The sequence below is a fragment of the Frieseomelitta varia genome, unplaced genomic scaffold (genome assembly GCF_011392965.1).
Source record: "Frieseomelitta varia isolate USP_RPSP 00005682 unplaced genomic scaffold, Fvar_1.2 scaffold_138, whole genome shotgun sequence".
In the NCBI taxonomy this organism is placed as follows: domain Eukaryota; kingdom Metazoa; phylum Arthropoda; class Insecta; order Hymenoptera; family Apidae; genus Frieseomelitta; species Frieseomelitta varia.
Genome location: NW_025109061.1, coordinates 327,864 through 350,765, shown reverse-complemented (window position 1 = coordinate 350,765; position 22,902 = coordinate 327,864). Strand labels below are relative to the sequence as shown.

At 36.5% G+C, this 22,902-nt stretch overlaps 1 protein-coding gene across 1 annotated transcript in view; it reads right to left on the bottom strand.

Moving 5' to 3' along the window:
- The window catches only part of LOC122531756 (toxin 3FTx-Lei1), a 124,679-nt gene that overhangs the window by 8,938 nt on the left and 92,839 nt on the right, over nucleotides 1-22,902 (bottom strand). The window contains exon 3 of the mRNA XM_043659941.1: nucleotides 821-878. Coding sequence (XP_043515876.1) covers nucleotides 821-878 — 58 coding nt within the window. The remainder of the gene's footprint in view (nucleotides 1-820; nucleotides 879-22,902) is intronic.

The following is a 22,902-nucleotide window of genomic DNA, read 5'->3' as shown; positions in this document are numbered from 1 at the left end:
TGCACTTGCGACGTTAACGATATTTATAAATTAACGAGATTATCACGGATATATTAATGTCTATATTATACTATATATATTATACTTATATTATAATATATATTACATTATATGTTATATTAATGATATATTGAATATCTTTTATTTTTTTTCACGCGCATCTTCAGATCTGCCTCGACAGAATCACAATGATTTGCCATTCTAACGTAATTATACCACTCTCCCTCAAAATTTTGACGTTTCATTTGTTCCATTATTCCGCGCGACGAACACGTAAAGATCGATGAATTATTAGAGCGTGAGTCCAGCGTTTAAAAAGAGAGGGACGGAGAGAATTAGCAAAACAGGCTACGTTTCTCAGTAACAAACTCGAGGGCACGTCGTTGAGGTACCACGGGATAATAATGACAATAATAGAAGATGAAATTGTTCCGGCGCGAATTCGCGAGTCCGTGGGGAGTAATCCTCGTTGCTGGAACGGAGGAACAACTTTTTAATGAGAGATTAATTGCTTTAGTGACCCCTCCATTGAGAATTTATTCGCCCCCTCCCCTTGTATTTTACATTAACGACCGTTCCTAGTGTAAGTTGGCACTCGTCTGTCCCCGCGAATACGCCAATTGAGAATATGGGACTACGCAATCTTTGCTAATTGTTGCAAATTGTTGTCGAGTTCCGAGGGGTTGCTTCGTTCTTAAAAATTTCAATAATCTTCTAATAATTTCACGTTAAAGGTTGACAATCGTAGTGTTAAAACTGCAACTATTTTCTTTAATTGGCGACTTGTTTGGCAATTTGTAATGGGGAAGGTGGAACTCACCCTTCTCTACGCACGTCGGCACGCAGTCTCGTACTGTCGAGCCCTCACTGACGTATTTCTGGAAGAAGAAAAAAAGAGAAAGATTGCTTTATTAATTAGCTTGTGCAGAGTCTAAGAGTTGTTCAAAATGAATTAAATTTAAAATCAGAAAATAGAGGGACAATGAATAAATAGCCAGCTGAAAGTGATTGTGACAATAAACGACGATAAATTTATGGACAGTATGAAATTTGTTTCTCTCGTTCGAAACGAGATTATTCAATTCGAATCTCATAGTGTCACTCGTGAGAAAATTCTGTTCGTTAAATTGCACCGATTGATCTACACCGTAAAACTACGAGAATCGAAACAATTTTTTAAATTCTAAAAAGAAAAGAAAGAAAATAATTAAAACGATGAAAATATTCGACTTCGGTCTCGCGATGCCAGTTATGTCTGGTTCCCTTTAAAAAAAATCAATAAAAACAAGTAGATTAAGCCCGTTGCGCAGCTCAAGGTACAGTAGAAAAGTGACCGAGGCATCTAAATGACTGATCGACACGAGAGATGCGCGTTATATTGATCGTAAACCAAGATTTGAGAGTGAATACGCGAATGCCATATATATATATAGCGAGCTTGTGTTGCGTGTGGAAAAATGCTAACGATAAACAAGCGCGTTGCTTATTTATCGTTGTTTGGAAAATCCGAATTTTCGTCTTACCGAGGAATTTTGGCCATTGAATAATGAAACGGTCGAGGCAGCATAAAGTCCTCCGGTTGAGCATAATGTATTATTGAATCTTTTACGACGGCGTGGAATATTTTACTACGAGACTTGAGACATTACAGGAAGATGCGCTTGAATATTCAAGACGTGTGCAATATTTCAGAACATTCTTAATTACTTTCTGAATATTCTTGGAATATTTCATTATATCATTGAATATTCTAGAGCGCATTATCTCTGTATGAAGTATGGTTCTAATCGCTTTTAACTTGATTTTCTTTCATGTAGAACAGCCTATGGTATTCTTAGAGTAAGATGCGTAATATTTCAATATTTGCAAATTTTTATATATATATATATATAATTATAAATGTATATATAACTAAATTAAATTATATAACTATAAAATATAATTAAATTATATACATTATAAATATATATATATATATTTATTTATTTATTTATTTACGTGCAATTGATCTTAAATATTTCTGTGAAATCATAGCGATAATTCTGATCTCTTCGCAACGAAATAATTTCGTGAAATAATTAGTCACGTTTCACTTAAAAGCAGTGCAAACAAGAAATGTGTTTCAACTGCTACAGAGTTAAAGCGAGCATTCTGATTTGAATATTTTTTCTAGTGTCATTTCTTTTTTTTTTTTTTTCTTTTATTAACTGCAAAAATACAATCTATCAAGTTGTGATATTGTTAATGGCGATACTATGGTGTCATTCATTGCATCGTTAAATCCAAAGGACAGTTAGAAGAAAATCTCTTTAGCTTTCTTTATTATTTCGTGGTGATTCACTGCAAGTCTGTTGAAACGATTCCGTATCATCTAGTGATCGATACTTTTTTTTTTATTAAATTATTTGACGATTTCCTTCGCCACAGTTTTCGATTTCTCGTTGATCTGGAATATAGCAATCCGCACTTGCTTGCCGTGACTTCGTGCTCCGTACTTTTATACATCACATTGCACTTTGTGTCTGATCAATTTTCATCTCTAATCTTCGCGCAAGAGTTTCACAACGCACGAAAAATCCGCGATCCAATAACAATTCTCCACGGGAGGATTTAGCCGGCAGTGAATTTAATATTCCTTCATGCCCCACGATCCTCAGCTTCCAAAGAAATCGGATTTCTTCCATCCGATTACCCGTTCTTCCCGTCTGTCGAATTATTGCTGTAACGAGTACGCGACGCGTGGCCAACGAAAAACAATATTTGCCGTCAAACATTGTTTAACGTCGCGACGGGAGAACGTGACGGGAGAATCAATCGAGTTCACGCAAACATCGGGCGCGTTCATGCGATTCGCGACGATGCTCGGTGTGGCAGCCATCGCGCAATATCGCAGAACAAATAGTTCGTTAAGTACCTGATCCGTTCCGTTTGAGGAATTATTATTCCGTTCGGATGAGTCAGTAATCCCTCGTCTTTCTCCTACTGACACCTTGAAAGTTACATTACAGTAACTGCATCGCGCGAATTGTCGACAGAAAAATTTCTAAAATTTACGACAGGGACGAGAATGTGCCATTTATACGAGAATTTGTATTGTGTTAGTGCAACAAGGGACGAATTTACGGGATTTTATATATTTTATTTTGTAGTCACGTTCGAGAGAGATATTTTTTTTGAATAAATTTGGGAAACGGTCGTAAATTATTTCCCGTTGCACGGTAATTTTTCAATCCTCTGGAAATGTGACAATCTGGAATTTCTTGCGGGAAATCTGTTTATTGCAGACTACGAGTTTCATTTTGTGAGTTACAAGTTTCAAACGCTGGTGGCGGAAATTGAGACGAAAAAATATATTCCTCGAAGATATTGGACGTTGGATAGAATAGGGAACGTAAAATTGTATGACAAAAAATATCTGCATTTATCAAATTTTAAACGTCTGCATAGACAAAAATAAAGCGTTCAAATATCCAGGTACACGAAACGGCGATTCGCCAATGAAAACAGACGTGGTAGGTCCTCGGCGAATTTGATTCGTTAAAATATCCATTTAATAGAATTGAAAGTGCATATGCATGAATAATGGATACAGAAATTTCTAATGCTAATAATAATTATGGTTAATGGTAAAATTGTAATTCAATTTATTATAAAATCAAATGTTGGGAAATTACGTCAGTCGACGAACGAGTTTGTTAAAGTCCAAGGCCGAATGATTAATCCAATTAATTCGATGCTACAAAATGTATTATGGATAAATAATGGATACAGAAATTTCTAATGTCAATAATATATTGAATGAATAATGGATACAGAAATTTCTAATGTTAATAATATATTCTCAATAATTATGATAAATGGTAAAATTGTAATTCAATTTATTATAAAATCAAATGTTGGGAAATTACGTTAGTCGACGAACGAGTTTGTTAAAGTCCAAGGCCGAATGATTAATCCAATTAATTCGATACTACAAAATGTATTATGGATGAATAATAGATACAGAAATTTCTAATGTTAATAATATATTGAATGAATAATGGATACAGAAACTTCTAATGTTAATAATATATTGAATGAATAATGGATACAGAAATTTCTAATGTTAATAATATACTCTCAATAATTATGGTAAATGGTAAAATTGTAATTCAATTTATTATAAAATCAAATGTTGGGAAATTACGTCAGTCGACGAACGAGTTTGGTAAAGTCCAAGGCCGAATGATTAATCCAATTAATTCGATACTACAAAATGTACTAATGTTTCAAGAGAATTTAATGGAACGAAATGTTTAAATGTTCAATATGAAGAAAGATTCAGATGGAAGGTTTAATATGTACGACGTCCTCGGGGCGTTACAGTCGTTGTGATATCGATCACTAGCTGTCTATGATGCATGGTTTGCTTCGAAGGACTTTGAATTCGTCCAATCAGAGAACACAGGACGAATGATGAGTGCCTCGTCCTTCTTAATCATCCTTTGACTACAATGTACAGAGCCAGGGATTTCTAACGTGCCTTCAGTGGCATCGATCCGCGATTATCGACAGAAAACGTCGAAGCTCGGATGATGGAAAGAAACTGGCGGGGAAGAAAAAAATAAGAGCGAACCTTTCAACCTTCCTCGATCACGGAGCACTGAGCAATCGAAGATTATCTTCGTTCTCGAGGGCACTGAAAGTTTCCTCCGAGAGTGGGAAATCTTTTTGTCATCGAGTGACAAATGTATGTTTCAGAAATTGGGAAATTTATTTAAAAATGATATTTAATTAAATTTCTCTGAGGAGAGTCTGAGATCTTTTGTTTATTGTCATCGAAGAATGAATATTAGGAAATCGGTTTAAATTTTAACATTTACAATTTTCAAAGTAATATCAATGAAACTTCGATTCGCCAAATTTCTTTGACAAATCCTGAACATTGTAAAATCAATGACATTGGATTATTATAAATAGAATCTTTAGTCGATTATTAGTAATAAATTTTTGTTATATCTTGAAAAAGTTATATTTTCTTATGTTTGGAGAAAAATTTTATTATTATTAATTATTATCAATAAATATAATTACTAGTATCACTATCATCGCAAGCAATAAATATGTAATTTTGGAAAAATCTGAGAAATCTGTTGGTCTCTCATTTGGAGTGGCTAATATTTTTTTCTTAAAAGGAGATTTAATGACGACAAATATTAGTTCAGATGAAGGAAATAAAAATATAATACGAAAGTTGTGTCTCATATAACCGAGAATCAGCGAAGGGTTTAACTCTGTATACAAGAATCCCAGATAATCTTGAAAATACGTTTCCGCGAATTTTTCAGCGAAGAATCCTTGAATCATAATATCTGCTTGAAATTAATATCTACGATATTCTCTGCTTATTTATTCAGAATAAACATTGTTGCATCATAGAGCGATCCCGCAGAAATGGAAACACGTTGACGCTTTATCGCAATTTATGACGCTGGTAATCCTATTTACACACGCGAGTCGCCCTTTTTGCTCTCGTCAAAAATCTCTATCGAATTAATACCCGTATACTCCGAGCGAAACGAGACGTGACACTTGTTTCCATCCGTAGAATCCGCGAACGTCGATACGTCAAACGAAAATGTTTTATCCAAACGTATCGCTCGAATAAAAAGCCTTTCACCTTAATTCGCTCTCAAGCGGACAAACACATGGCAATAAAGTCTGCCTTTCTACGTAGCGTAAAACGTAAATGTTTTTCCTGACTCCGTCACACATGCGTATAAATCTTTCAAATTCTGTCAGAGAAATAATACAGAGGCTGACGAAAGCTTAACCAAACACTTGACGAAGTTCAAGTTTCATTAATGTTCTAACAAGACACGATTGCGATAGACAAAGTATATGTAAAAATTGCAAGTTTGATAGTTGAGAAAAAATATATATATATATATAAAAATTATAAGATTAATATTTGCAGATTGATCTCAAATTATTCCAACACAATGCACGCAACATTATGAATATTGAAGCTCTTCGCAGAATAAGTGTTCAGATACTTTTTCGAGCCAACGTGGACAGACACTCTCGCTATTGTATTTAAGTACTTTAATTTTCAATTAATCGCGACGTCGTCAGTCGCGGATATGTTAAACGAGCAACCGCAAGCCGAATTTCCACCGGCGAAACAATGGGGAAGAGTTGAATTTACGTCCTCGAGGAACGCTGCTTAACCACTTGCCCTGGCAGCCGATTGCGGACCATAACGAGTGACCAACACCGTACGCAATAATTCGTCGCTTTCTTTCTTTTTTTTTTTTTCTTTTTTTAAGAAATTCGTCGGTATGACATCACTGGATAAAAATTACTGAGAAGCAACAAATTTATCATTTGTTCTGCCTGGGTTATACTTCAATATATTTAAAACTGCGAAACTATTGGACAAAAAAGTTCTCGACGTGCCTGGCGCGTAATCCAAGCGAGACGAAGGAGCTCGCTTCACTCGTCTTCATTACTCTCTCATTATGACGCCGTCCTCGGCCATTTTTCACGCACACGATGAATCGGCCAGGCCAAGACGAACAGTCACACCGCCGTAGAATCTACAGCATTGATCCGTGCAGTGGATTAAAATTAAAGCGTTAGAACGAAGACGTTTGGCAAAAAGCCTCGGCTATTTAACGAGCCACGACACGTGCCAAGAAAAATTCTACGAAAGCGGCTCTCCCCGCCCTTTCGGACATTTTATTGGACGGATTAGCTCCTACCGCGCGCCGGTGACGATATATTTCTCGAGCTTAACGTTGTATCGCTTTCGCATGATTTATATCGGCGATTTAGACCAAGATCGGGCGAGTGGTAAAAATGCCCGCGGGAATGAATAATTCAGACAAGCGGAAATCACGTAGGTATTATAGAATTCGAAGTGGGGGGGATCACTTGGGTGGACGTACAAATAGCGAGCAATTTGGGGGTGCATCGTCTTCAAGAATAGGAAGAATGGTCACTTTAAGAGGATGTAGGAAAAAATTGACAAATATATTAGATTTCTTTCTCTCTGTCTTTTATTTTAGGTCTTTTAAGTAAAAGATTTCTAAATTCACTCATGTAACTGAGGTGGAAACACGACTGACTGGATATTATTTTTTTCGAAGATCTTCCGTCCAAAATGATTTCTAATGAAAGTAAAAGAATCTCTGATCACTTTTCGTCTTCAAGAATAGGAAGAATGGTCACTTTAAGAGGATGTAGGAAAAAACTGGCAAATATATTAGATTTCTTTCTCTTTCTCTCTCTCTCTTTTAGTTTAAGTCTTTTAAGTAAGAGATTTCTAAATTTATTTATGTGACTGAGGTGAAGACACGACTTAGTGGATATTATTTTTTTCGAAGATCTTCCGTCCAAAATGATTTCTAATGAAAGTAAAAGAATCTCTGATCACTTTTCGTCTTCAAGAATAGGAAGAATGGTCACTTTAAGAGGATGTAGGAAAAAACTGGCAAATATATTAGATTTCTTTCTCTCTGTCTTTTATTTTAGGTCTTTTAAGTAAAAGATTTCTAAATTTACTCATGTAACTGAGGTGGAGACACGACTGACTGGATATTATTTTTTTCGAAGATCTTTCATCCAAAATGATTTCTAATGAAAGTAAAAGAATCTCTGATCACTTTTCGTCTTCAAGAATAGGAAGAATGGTCACTTTAAGAGGATGTAGGAAAAAACTGGCAAATATATTAGATTTCTTTCTCTTTTTCTCTCTCTCTTTTAGTTTAGGTCTTTTAAGTAAAAAATTTCTAAATTCACTCATGTAACTGAGGTGGAGACACGACTGACTGGATATTATTTTTTTCGAAGATCTTTCATCCAAAATGATTTCTAATGAAAGTAAAAGAATCTCTGATCACTTTTCGTCTTCAAGAATAGGACGAATGATCACTTTAAGAGGATGTAGGAAAAAACTGGCAAATATATTAGATTTCTTTCTCTTTCTCTCTCTCTCTTTTAGTTTAGGTCTTTTAAGTAAGAGATTTCTAAATTTATTTATGTGACTGAGGTGAAGACACGACTTAGTGGATATTATTTTTTTCGAAGATCTTCCATCCAAAATGATTTCTAATGAAAGTAAAAGAATCTCTGATCACTTTTCGTCTTCAAGAATAGGACGAATGATCACTTTAAGAGGATGTAGGAAAAAACTGGCAAATATATTAGATTTCTTTCTCTTTTTCTCTCTCTCTTTTAGTTTAGGTCTTTTAAGTAAAAAATTTCTAAATTCACTCATGTAACTGAGGTGGAGACACGACTGACTGGATATTATTTTTTTCGAAGATCTTCCATCCAAAATGATTTCTAATGAAAGTAAAAGAATCTCTGATCACTTTTTCGGTTCGCGCTTCTCTTTTACATTTGAAATTAATTTTTCTCGAAAGGAATAAAATTTCCATCCGCTTGTGACTCTTCTCTCGATCAGGTCTGAATATTCAATCTCACCGTATTCGCGAATGGTGCTCGAATCTCTCTCTCTCTCTCTCTCTCTTTCTCTCTGTCCAGACAGAGGGAAAGGAACGGTCAATTTGCATCGATTTTAAACGTATTCGCGTATAAAGTTCACGAGTCAAGCGATCGTATAGCCACCGTACTGATCGATCGATGAACAAGTTAGCCAAGCCGGAGTGGACTGAGAGGATTTTCTTAACTGGCGAGAACGGACGATTATGTTTTTTCGCAACAAACCTGTCGAGCGAACGCCTTTGTCACAGCTAGCTGCTCGGGGGGATTTAATCTGCTTAAACTCTCGAGTTTGGCCGAACGCGAGCGAAAGCCAACAATGAGGATAAAGGAGGGAAAAAAGGGGAGAACGCGGAGAACGAGTGGGGAAAAAAGGGAACAAGAGGAACGGAATTTCGAGCTTTTTCAACCGAAGACAATTACCGAAGGTATTTGCTTGGTGTACCGAACAAATCGGAAGTTATTTAGAGTGTGAATCAAGAAATTGTTTGAAATAAACTTATTGTTGGAAAAACAATGGATGAGAGTTTGTGATTTAGTATTCTAACATACAACAGCAATACATTGTATAATTTAATATTTCGCTATTTTACGTGAGAATGAAATCGACATGGTATTTTAATTTTAGAATCCGTTTCGTTAGAGAGCGTTAGTTTGAGTTTGGGTTAATTGTAATTCCATTTTACAAAATTGTATCGTGCCATTTGTCTCTGAAACGTTTCTCTGTCCTTCTTCAGACATCACGAGAACAATTGACTTCTTACTCAAAAGAAACAACATCATTTAATTGCGCGAATTTCGCTGGTAAGTTGATTGCAAGTAGTACAAGTCAACGCACAATGAAACGCGACTCGTACTACGTTTAAAATTGATCGATGAATTTCTACTGCAACTCGATTAATCAAATAAACGTCTGTGCATCCACTTGTTACGCTTCTTCTTGCGCGTGCCAATTTTCGTTTTTGCCATCTTCAACCTCTCCTCTCTGTATTCTCTATACTTCTCTCGGCGAGAGAATAATTTTAAAATACATTAGTACAAAATTTCATCGTAATGGAAAATTCTATCGTGGTGTATCTTAATACTTGCGCCATATTTTTTCGACGAATGTCGCCGACATGAATATGCATTTAATGTATACGTAAACACAGCGCGAGAATATCGCGGAATTAAGTAACGCCGAGAGAGAATCACAGGCTAGCCTGGCTCCAATATAAATTCAAATTTCACCGGGTCCATTGTGCTCCTTTCCACGGAGGCGACCGATTACGGGTTTATCCTGTTTCAATCTTTGCCACCTCCGCCTCTCGAAAATTCGATTCCATTTCGAAAATATCCTAATACTGAATTCAATCGGTTCTGCTTGATAGAAACACTGCGTACAGGGAATTGACACTGATATTTTAAATAAAGCTTGCAAACACGTTTCCGATACGTTTTAAATACGTTAGAAATTTTTCTCATAAAATAAAAATATTTAATCGTTTCTTCTGAAATATTATTTCAATTTACAGTACATACATGCAGTATATCATTTTCTTTAGCTACTTTCTCGATCGAAAATCAGCACGATCTAAGTGAATTCAGTGATGAATGAATCATGATCAATCCTAATTCAATTACCAATAAAAAAAAAAGAAACATGACAGAATTAATATTAAATTATATAGTATCGTATAATATTCATGCTAAATATATTATATAATATATTTACAATATTACAACACTGTAGTATGATGCTGTACTTAAACGTTAAACCAAAACGTTTAACATCATATTTAAATTGAACACTCGCTGAAAAATGATTTCTTCCCTCCCCCCCCCCCCCCATAAATTTTCAAATGTTAAAGCGTCTCGTTTTCATTAAATCCCCCCCCCACTCCCCTTCAATTTCCGCTCCTTATCTGCTCATTCCGAATCGTACCGTATGTAACAGAAATTAATCGCAGACAAATTTTCCTCGAGGAATCAGACCGATAGTTGATTTGTCGACGGTCCGATCGATCGATCGATCGGCCAGCGCTGCCCTTCGACCAAGTTATTTCTAATTCGAACGAGATTACTCCAATTTCCCGTAATAAAGCCTCGAAAATACAGCGTTTCGAGAGATGGATGGGGCAAAAAGGAGGGCGGCGTATTCGAACTGGACCGGAATTCCAGATGCGAGTATCGATAACTGACTGAAGGGGGAGAGAGTCGGTCCTTATCGGTGCCGCTGGCGCTGTTCGCAGCCCCTTAAATGCTTCCTCGGCGCTCAAGGCGGCGGACCGGCCGCTCTGAACCGGAAATTGGCCGCCGCCTATCGCGTCGGAACGCGATATCAAACGGCAAACCTCGAAACAAAATCGAGTGGAAATGCTGCCGAGTATTTCCAACTGAGTTTTCTTTGATACCGCGAGCCAGAGCGGTGAAAACAGATTGAAAGATTTATATTGCGGTGATACTGTTTAATTAGTGTGGAATTTGAATTTATTCGATTTTGGTATTGGTGGAATTGGGAGGTTCTTAAAATTTCGCAAATCTCTGATTTGGTTCTCGTTCGTGATATTCTTTCGTCAAAGTTTTCTCTGTGTAATCTCGAACTATTAAAGAAACTACTTTCGAGAAAAAAGTAGCAACATAGTGAAAAACTTCTCGAAATAATCTGGAATTTTATTTATCAAAAAATGGCGAATATCTTTCTGAAATAAAAAAAAATTACGAAACCTCCCCTAATAATTTCTCTCGTGAAAATCAGCTCGAAGACAAGTTTTACGCGCCGTTAACGTAACTTAATAATGAAAAAATGGCGAATCATTCTAAAATAAAAAAAATTACGAAACCTCTCCCAATAATTTCTCTCGTGAAATCAGCTCGAAAACAAATTTTACGCGCCGTTAACGTAACTTAGTGATGAAAAAATGGCGAATCTTTTTAAAATAGAAAAAATTACGAAACCTCTCCCAATAATTTCTCTCGTGAACATCAGCTCGAAAACAAATTTTACGCGCCTTTAACGTAACTTAATGATGAAAAAATGGCGAATCGTTCTAAAATAAAAAAAAATTACGAAACCTCTCCCAATAATTTCTCTCGTGAAAATCAGCTCGAGGACAAGTTTTACGCGCCTTTAACGTAATTCTTACAAATCCTACTTTGCTCAGTAGCGATATATACTTCATTCAAAGTTGAAATCAGCGAACCACGTTCTCGAAATAGGATAAATGGAACCCGTGATATTTTCCTGGCTGCCTTTCCAGACGACATTTTAAACGTCGAACAATTAGTGGAACAGCAACACCTGCCCCCTCCCCGAGCAATTTAATTTCGTTGTATTTTACACAAGAGACAATTAGACCGGTTTCTTGGCCAGCGCGCCGTCTTGAATTCCGGCCAGACAAATTTTCGTGAGGATGCCACTTCCGTCGTGAACCACTGACTTCTTCGAGGGCGTTTATTAGGCGAATAATTGTCAACTGAATGAACCTTCGTCGGTAAGGGGAGGGGAGAGGGAGGGAAGAATATTACACGGTCAGGGAAGTGGAATAATTATTTGAATAATTGTGCGATAAGTAGCGATGATTTATGGCGATAGAGACTTTGGAGTTGGGAGGACAATGCTGCTAGGATTAATGAAGACGGGTATTGGAGCGGCGAAAATTGCTATTATAGGAAATATGTTAATTTGGAGTGACAGAAGGGAAGATTAATGGAAAGAAAGTAACGATTGTTCTTATGGCGGCGGTAATCAAGACAACGTTTAAATATAATCAATTGTAAATTAATCGAGACAGTTTCTCTTTCGAAACTGAACTTTCCAACTGATATTAATATTAATATTAATATTATCACTGTATTTCATCAGTTACTAATATACTATAATAATATATTATTAATAATTTCGAAAAGTGTTGGCATCTCAACACTTTCTATATCACGAGAATATGCAGTTTGAAAATTTCATCGCTCAGGATAAATACCAGAATATTAAGAATACAATTCTCAATCAAACTGTTTCAAACGGGGACACGCGTAAAAAAAGAAAAATAAAAAGAAAAATAGAAACGCCAATAAGAATCATTCGGGTCCACGTTTTCGTGCAACGCGAACGAACGGACACGATCAGAAACGGAATACCGCTCTGTAGATCCCAGAAAAATCAATCATCCGTAACAGCCGGTATTCCGATGCTCCATTTTATTTTCATACGTACCGGATGGCTACGTAGGAGTGTGTAGGGGATACAAAGAGGAGGAACAGTGGGCGCGAAGCGGAAACGCGATCGCAAAAGACGTCGATCACCGGACGAACGAGCGTTATCGCGATCAAAGGGGAGAAGGGGAGGTTGACGGGGATGAAAAGAGAGAGGCACAGTTTTATCCGGCACGCAAAGGGGTCGTTCGGCGGTTAGGGGGCGGATTTTATCGATGGACCCAGTCACAGATGGATTCGGATCGGACTTTGAGATTGAAATGCCTACGACCGTCGCGGAGAATCCGATTCCCCGGCGAGGATCGTCCTCCAGAAGGAGCACGTCGAATTTTAAGCGATTTCATACCTACGAAGTCCTCCCATAGGAATCTGCGAGCAAAAGTCGAAACGCATGAGCGATCGAGGTGTTCGATCTCGTTTTCGGAAAACAATTCTCGCCGATGTTCCTTCTCCTTCTTTTTCTTCTTCTTCGAGATAAATAAAAAGGTAGACTCGAATGTGCGTCGAGACCTTGGGATTTGAATTTGATCAGTCTTATCTTTCAAAAGTCGAATGACAAGGCTGTTTACTGTTTCGTGATGAAGAAATGTAATAATTTTCTTACAGCAACAAAATATTTGTTCCATGAAATTTACTTTAAAGGCTATTGTTTTTAATGATCCACCATGATCAGTCTTTCATATATAAATTAAGAATAAGTATATACAATGAAACATTTCTTCAATAGGACGTCACACTTTGATTTTTCCCTCGCGCATTGTTTCTATTCTACATCTTCAAATTTTATTGACCAACAAGGATTTTGTTCGCTTCGAGCAAACATTTTCACTGATTCTTACTTAGCTTCCTTCGCGGAATGCCTTCAAACTGCTTAAGATTCAACTCAATCGTTCAACTTCGTTACTTCTCCAGACACTTGTCACTAATTTCACTTTGCGGAGAACTTTTTGTTGCTTAATTGCTCGAGAAAGCGAGCAAAAAAAAAAAAAAGGCAGAGGAGAAGGGAAAGATCTACCGCAGGCATTAGTCTCTCCATTCCCAAGACTAACTTATTCCGGCAACCACGGAAATTAACGTGGCCGTCCACGAAATAAATCCTTCTCAATTTAAATCCCCTCGAGAAAGCTTAACCAAGGGGTAAAGCTTCACACACAACGTGCAGTCGCAGTAACATGTCCCCTAATCTCGTAAGCAGAATCCTTTTCTTTCTCATATGTATCCAACGAAGCCAGAACGAGAACAATCTAAATGCATTATCCCTCTCCTCCTCCTCCTCCTCCTCCTCCTCGTTTCCTGTATGCTTGCACATGCGACTGTGCACGCACGTACTTATCGCCTCCGGTTTAAGAGACCTACATCACCACCAGCCTACCTACTCCTACCTCAGGACTGTTTAAACTTCCGACTGTTCGGTAGATCGAGGCATAATCCACGGGTAAAGCTTCGGACACGCACGTGTATCGCGTATCCTGTGGCTTGTATCGACTCTTGTTTGCACCGTGAGCGATGATGAATCGCACTGTGCAGCGATGGCAAATTCACGGTGGTATGGGAATAACGGGAATACGATTTATCATCGTTCCGTCATTCTCCGTCATGTGATGCTCGATACGTTTCCTCTTGCTGAACGATGACACGACTACGTACCAAGGTGCGAGCTACGTCCTTTACTTTTCAGAAACGTTCCTCGACAATTCTCAGTGAAAATCCGAGAGGTCTGATAAATTATCCCGATGGCGGATATATGATTCGAAATGCGAATAGTGGGGGGGGAAAAAATCGAATCACGCACCTAGATCGTTTTTTGTGGAAACGTAGACATGCTTGACAAAGGAAACTCTAAATTTTGAATCTTCAATATTTATATTTAATATTGATATATGATAATACAACTCTAAGTATAACTATGATAACGCTAAATATTAATTAACTATAATTGGAATATCCGAGTAAAGAGATTACGGATCTTTATGCGTTCAAAAAGAATGTAATAGTTCGGAAATACACAGAAAATAAGGTATATGATACTTAACAGGTGAAGCAACCTTTGCTCAAACTTTATTTTCCAAATTATTTTCGACAAATTGCGTACCTACTTCCAGAAAAATCCCCGATCTAATAACAACCGTATTCTCATTCAAACCCGCTGAAATATGAAAATTCTGAACGCTGTTCACCGTGAAATTCGTCTACTCGCTTCTAAATTGGATGTTACGCCATTATCTTTGCAGTGCTCAGTCAAAGTTCGTTTCAAAATGACAGACTGTCACCTGCCTCCGTCAGAACCCCTTGCTGTCCAAGAAACGATATCGAGATATCGCGAAGATCGATCGACATGTAACAGAATGTCATTGATTGACAGTAGTTACCGTAGCTCGATAGTCGTGCAGGCCAGTAAGTAGTGACTGACAGTGGCAGAACAGGCTGTCGATAGTCCTAACACCATTGCCTCCATCTGATATCGTTCGCTCGGGTTAAAGATATTCGATCGTCAAGGAAAATTGACAAATTTCATCGACGCACAGCTTCTAAATGCGTCAGCCAACCGTCGGCTATTCGAAATTGATTGCACGCTTGAAAATTTGTACGAAAATTGACGTAGAATCGATATATTATGCATAAACTGTAATTGTATATAATTGGATAAATTTTATGACCGTCTTTGACACTCGATTGCCGTGACGTGGATGTTGGTAAAATCTGAATCTAGATTATATTCAGTGTTATTGTTATTTATATTGTATTAATATATTATAATATAATATAAATATATATATAATATAATATAATATAAATAAAAGCTTGTGAGTAATATACATTACTTTTATTATTATTCGAGTAATAATTATTATTTTAGAGTAATATATATCACTTTTATTTTTGAGTATTATGATATATTAATAATATATAAAATAATATACAATAATTATATAAAATAATATACAATAATATATAATGTTATTTTAGAGCAATATATATTACTTTTATTTATGTATTTTATAATAAAATCATTTAAATCTCTTTTACATCTGTAATATATCTAACAAAAATTATGAATTAGTCATTTTTACCATCTCGGTGATTTTAGTGTTAAGCATTCGCGACTGCAGCGAGATCTACTAAATAGAGGAAGAATTGCCTCGAAAGAGGGATGCCTTCTCTCGGAGAAGTTCAATCGAACTTGAAGTTTCGAAATGTCGTTCGTTATCAGGGTTGACCCCTTCCATCCCCGTAACCGGAGACTGCCTCGACATTGCACGCCGATACGATTGCATTGCGGAACAGCGGAGGATCTCTGTTTGCTAGTTAAAGCGCGTGCTGCCTGAAGAGGAAATCCTGGTCTCGCATCGGCACGCATACGAACAATGTCTACTGGGAACGCAGTTAGGGGATAGGGGATGAGGGTGAGGAAACGCAAATACGTTGGCCGTGGATCGAACGAGGGAATAGGCGTGTGCCACTGTCAACGTTGGCAGAGGAACTGTTCGCTTTTTGCTAATTCCCAGTTCGATTTAACTCTAGAAACTACAGCGCAACATACCGCAAACATATACATACTACACGTAGATAATTAGAACTAAATTGGGAATATATTTGGTGGAAATATGCGGATATATTTATGTATCGTAGTATCATAAAAAATTTTCTGACGTTCAGGTTGAATCACAAATGAGAAAATATTACGAAATGTTTGTTTTGCGTAACAATTAGAGATCAAATTAAATTGAATATAATATGTATATTACACTTTCCTTTACTTAGATTCTTGTTAATGTGCGTACAACAATTATGTTTCTATCTTTAATATGACTTTATTGTTCAATATAAATGTGATGATTTTGTTCAATCAGTAACTAGCTCCGGTGAAACTGAAACAATAGAACATGTCAGTGATAACATTGAGAATGTTGTTCAATTTCCAATTACATGTTTATTAATTCTCCGTTGTAATACTGTAATTTTTCAGAAATTTCCTCTGAAATTGCATAAGAAATTATGTCGAACTACGATAGTTAAAAGTTTCATTTAAATTTCAGTATAAATTGTACTCGTGTTTCACATCTATCGAGTTCTCAAATATATAATAACTAAAAGAAATAATAAAATAACTAAAAGAAATTGGCCTCGTCGGTTTTTATAGAAAAACAAATGAATCTCTGAACAAAGAGTATTTTTAATAATCCATAATAAAAAGAAACATCCTGACAAGGTAACCAAAAATTCGACCATCATCTCCACGGTGTGTTCTTGCTCTGTAACGTTTTGTCAGTCCCTGTCAATTCCATGACGTCGTTTTGCCATAAAATTTCTTTTCGCGTGAACAGGCCCGTTTCGCTTTGAAGCATCAACCCTCACACCTCTCGCTGTCATACGTTTACGATCTTTTCATGTGGAACACGTTACAATTGAGTCAGTAACAAAAACAAAAGAAAGAAAAATATATCAGCGAAAAACGAATTCTGAAAGTAAAAAAAATTGATTGCAAAACTGTACTAAACAAATACGGTAAAAAATATTTGTAAATCAAATAAAACTTCCTACCGTATATTCTACATTTTAAATTTATTTTATACTTATTTTCAAACGATTTACTAAAAAATATACTAGAATAATTACGAAATAAATTAAGCATATTTTATACTTATTTTCAAACGATTTACTAAAACATATACTAGAATAATTGCGAAATAAATTAAGCATAGAATTGGACACAGACGCTTTTATGCGATTGCCACAAAATATAATTTATAAATCACAATCCAGTTTATTTAAATTCTAATTTATTATAGATTTTTTATTCAATTTTAATTATTTCAAGTGCTAAATTTAGTACATACTTGCTTCAGTATAATTACAATTATACATGATAATATTTCGAATTACATTTTTTTTATCGCTTCTTTATTTTTTTCCAAAAAAAAAAATTAGATACTGAACAGTTCTCCAAGTTGAATTATATATCTGAGCGAACAGCGATGAAAGAGGGCAGAAGGTGAATTGAAATTTCTCACGGTCGTAAAGTCGGTTTTTCGGGCGTAAAACGCGAAAATTCCCCGAGGAAATCGACTATGGGGATGGCTGTAGTTTGGACACCGGTCGAAGGAAATGAGGAGAAACAAACAGAGTCCGGCGCGTGAAATTGTCGTAAAAACGGCTCTCACGTTTATACTCCTTACACTTCAGAAGTTCATGAATCAATAAAGACGGTGCTTTAACATCTTTCTACGATTCCGAACTTCTGACCGAACTTCCTCTGTGTTATTGCCGACGGTTACGAGAGTGAAGTTATGCAATTAAATATTTATACTTTTCACGATTATTATTATAATGAAATGTGACTTTCATCGAAGACTTTTGTAATCTTTTCCAGCGTGTCTAGTTATAATTAATTATATAATATAGTCATATTAACCGAGAATTTTCGTCATCCGAGTCGCGTACGTATGTACATACTTGTTCATTCTCCAATAATACGTGACGTATAATTTTTGATACAGGATCTCATCAAGAGCTTCGTTAAGAATATGATCGATATTGCTTTTAAAATGAATGTCGTGCGAGCGAAATGTAATTGTGCGCCTCTTTATGGAAATAAACGAGTTCATTTCGACCTCATTTTACACTCTCATTCTGTATGTGAAATAACTCTTACATATATTCACAATTCTCTCCATATATGTATTTATTGTTCTCCAAATGTTTGTTTAACGTTCCAATAATTCGACCGCAACTACGAATGCAACGAATGATATTTTTCCAAATAAAATATCTAACGATGAGTGAGACAAAACGACGCAGTAACAATAATTAACAACGAATTGATAAATAATTTTATACAAATACCCCTTCCGTCGTTGAAAACAACCAATTCTTCGGAACATCGACTTTTCATAACGTCGAGATATTAAAGAAAATCTTCGGCAAACCTTTCGACACTCACTTATTGATAAATAAGCAGTCGCACAGCGTAGAAACTAACAGCCCAGTCCGATAAGTCGGATTATATCAGAGCTGTACAAGAAGCCGTTCGAAAGCTTTAAATGAAGCTCGATGTATCTCCCGAGAACAAGAATTTTCGCTTAGGTGTGCGGACGATCGATCATAGGGATAGTCAGGCTACGGGATAATCGACGTTCCATCGTATCGTTCGATGTCGTACAGCGAACGTTCGAAATAAGAAAGTGATCCAGAGTCCAAGTGCTCCGAGTGCCTGTGGCTGGATCGATCGATCCTCGTTTCGCTCAAGGCGCAACTTGTCGCACGATGGACGAAAAGGGATTTCGAGAGACGAAATGGATTAGCCAAACTATCACGAATTAAGTATATCTACGTCTCCGTCTTTCTTAGACAACGGAAACTGAAGAGTCGCAAGGAACGTAAGCTGTCGTGTTTCAACAAATTCTCGCAAACAAAGCGGTATTGGTTGATTTCAATCAATTTTCTAGGTTCGTTTGATATTTCATCTCTCAAATCGTCTCGATAACTATCTTTAGTCTGTTTTCATTTGAAAATAATCTTCAATTCTGCCGTGCTGTAGCAATCGCCGTGAGTTCAATTTAAATATCGAAATTTTACAAAGAAGAAGAAGAAAAAAAAAGAAAGAAAGAAACAGAACGAGATGGCAAGCAGCGATAAAAGAATGTGCTACTCGTTTAATTACCGACAGACAACGACAGACAACGTTCGTTCTCGTCCGATGATTATTATTCATGAAATTACCGAAAGTAATTGCACGATAAAGTATATTAATGGTCCTCGCTGCGTGAACTTGCGTCGAGCGATATTATGTATCATAACGTTAGCACAGAGATCGGAAATAAAGGGAGAGCCCATCTGGCTCCTCGTGAAAACCATTTTTCTCCCCGGAGGGAACAATTGACACGGATATGCCCGGAACACAAGCAGCGGGGACGTTCAGTAGAAATAAAAAAGCTGGCTCTCGTGAAAGCGGTCTGTGGAGTGTCGAATATGGCCGAAACAGCCATTAACCTTTCCTTGGTATCGCGTTAATACTCCAGCTGTGTCCTCTTCTGCTTTAAAGAACGACGAAACGCGATATCTCGTAGCTTTCTCCGAGATCGGAGGGAAAATTTGAAAAGAACAAAGAGACTTGTCGACGTCTTGAATACTTTCTTTTATGACGAACATTCGTAAGTAGTACGTTTTCTGGTATTATTCCCATCTCGTAACAGCGCGATAGTAAAAGCAGTCGTAAATAGTAGTAATACTAAAAACGTAAGTGTCTGCAAAGTGAAAATAGTAACTGTCTTCATTTCTTCATTCTCGATTGCAACAAATTACTTGATTTTATATTTGGTTTCATTCTAACTTCGAGCGACAAGCGAAAATGAAATATCTATAGATTCTAAATCACAGTAGTCACAATAGTAACTGAATTACACCGATAAAAATGCAAAATCGTGAGACACGAGAAAGAAACAAGCAGACATAATCGGTTTTTGTACTAACGGCATAGAAGTGTAGAATCTTTAATTAAAAAATTTCGAACGCACGATCCTCGGAGAAGTACAGAGGCAGATTTTCAATTAATTTTTCCGCCAGCAATATTAAAATGTTGAAAGGCGACCTCGTTGCAAATGTAGAAAATAAAAATGTAAGCCAAATATTTTGTCGCTCGTCTCGCCAGAAATTAAAATCTTGAGATTGCATTTTGCAGCGTAAAGAAAACGATTACATAACTTCTTAAACGGCGGCTAAGTTCAGTGGATCGTAACTAAATCTGGCTGCAAAACGGGGGTGGAGGTTGGACGTCGTCGTGTGGCTGTGGAAATATATTCGAGGACGCGATGTTTGCAAATCGAGGCGAGATCCCTTTGAAATTGGGGCCGAAGGAAATTGGAGCAAGATCATCCTTATTCCGAGGGGTAATCGTACGAGACTGCTCTTGTTATTACTGAGAAAGGGTTCAAAAAGATATGAAGGCAGATCGCAAAGGATTATGAATTTACAGGTTCTGCACCATCGAAGATGTTAGCAATATTGAATGATGAAACGAATTTTGAAACCTCCAAAAACAAGAAATTTCAAAATACAGAAGAGTTGTTTAATATTAGAACAATGCGTATCAAAGCACGTATATACATTATGTGTCAATCGTTATAATTTGAATGATAATAATTAAAATAAATAGATTTATATTTAATTACGTGTCTGTCTAAATGTTAAATTTGACAAATACACGTGTCTTTTAAGCACTTGCAAAGAAAATTTGAAATTCGTCAATAGCACAAAATTCTTTATCTTAAAATTGTTAAACACATATTAAATTATATATTAAATTAAATATATTATATATTAAATTATATATCAAAATAAATATTAAATATTAAATTATATATTAAATTAAAGAGAATTTTCTAATTAATATAGATCGAAGTTCAATAAATCAATCATTTTAAAGCAACATTTCATTTGTAATTGTCAATCAATCAATTTATGTTATCGAATTCTATCTTTTATCATTGAGGCTATGGTAGAAGCACGTTCCATATTTCTTTTATCACTGTTCTTCTATAACTCTGCAAAATTTCAAAGAAGTGAACCCACCCATTCGCTATATTGTGACAAATTATTGCTTGGCTTTCACATTTCGTTACATCGATCAAAGTGTTTGGACACGTACGAACAACAGCGTAAGTACTCCTACTTGACAACAATACTGTTACAGAAATACTTCACTTGCCGCTAGAACGTCACAAAATACCTAACAAAATTGTTCATCAATTGCGCGTCAGTTTCTCCATTATATTGCAAACGTATCGCAAAAATGCACGGTACGCACGTCTCACTTTAGACTGACAACTGGAAACCTGTTAGCAGCCAAAGTAGCTCGATGATAAACGCTGATTCTCAACAGAAGTTCGTTGAAAGTTCAATGAAAAGCGAAGCGTGGAGTGGGAAACAAAGAAACTGATGAGGGGGAACACGCGAAAATTGTCCCAGCGAAACGATAAGGTCTCCTATCCCCTCCTCAACTTGCTCCACGCTCGCGAATATTGTTTCCTTCTTTGTTTTCCGGCATTTCCAAATGGATCGCGCCGAGGCGGCGCGTATCGCGGCTCGGCCCAAATGTTTTATGCATTAAAACGCGGGAAATGGAACGTGGAAAGATCCGCGACCGGAAAATCGCGCGCGTTGCTTTGATACACCGGCTCGTTTATCCTTTTCCTTTTTTTTTTTTTTTTCTTTTTCTTCTTTCTTGCCTTTCCCTCCAACGCAACCGCAGGCTGGCCATCGCCGTGCCCGAGCAAAGATTTTCCATTTGTTTTCCCCAACCGCAACGATGATTAACGAGCCTGTCCATTCGGCTGAAATATTTATTCTGTTCCCTCGTTTTGGTTTTGCATATTGTGCACAGGGGTGCCTGTTCATGAACTGTCTCTGTTTGTTTCATTGAAGTTCTTTAAGATTGTGTCGGATTTTCCGGTGGAACAAAATCTGGATGAGACTGGATTAGAAGGTAGGATTTGAACTGTGGTCTAGTGGTTGGAAAATTCAGCTAGATTGCAGTTTTTAAACAGCTCGGGTCTTCTTCTTGAAGCACTTATTACTTACAATTTGATCTATGTCAAATTGAAAATATGTGCCTTTTTTAATTCATACGATACGAGTCGATCTTCGTTCTTTTACTTTTATCGCGACAATCAATCATTTCCAAATGTGTCGTACAAATTCCGAAATCTCAGTCGAATACTTTGGAAAATGAGATCAGATATAACCTCGAAATATTTATTATAAGATTATAAGAAATTCCAAATTGTCTTTCACGTGAATTTTATTATTTCACGAAACTTCAAGACTGTACGGAATTGTACTTGTAATCCTTGATAGTCTAAGATATTGTACAAATAGAAGCAATTAAAATTGGAACTAAATTAATTTTCATTTAATCATACATTTAACGTTTGACATTTATTTCTGCAAGAATATATTCAAAGTTAATTTAATCTTATATTTTTAATTATTCTTCTACTGCACGTACAGTCGCTTGTTCCTCGTACGTTTAAATAATTCATTATCGAAAAATAACGGAACCAGAGGAAGAAATATCTCAAACAATTACTATCTCGAGCACCTTCGTTCATCTAGCACGATGCTCCTCTATTTTTCTCCAACCACTTTGTTTAAGCACCCTTAATTCCATACACCTTGGAGGATTAAAGTTTTACAGGCTAGTTTTTCCCTCAAATTAACGTTTGAAAA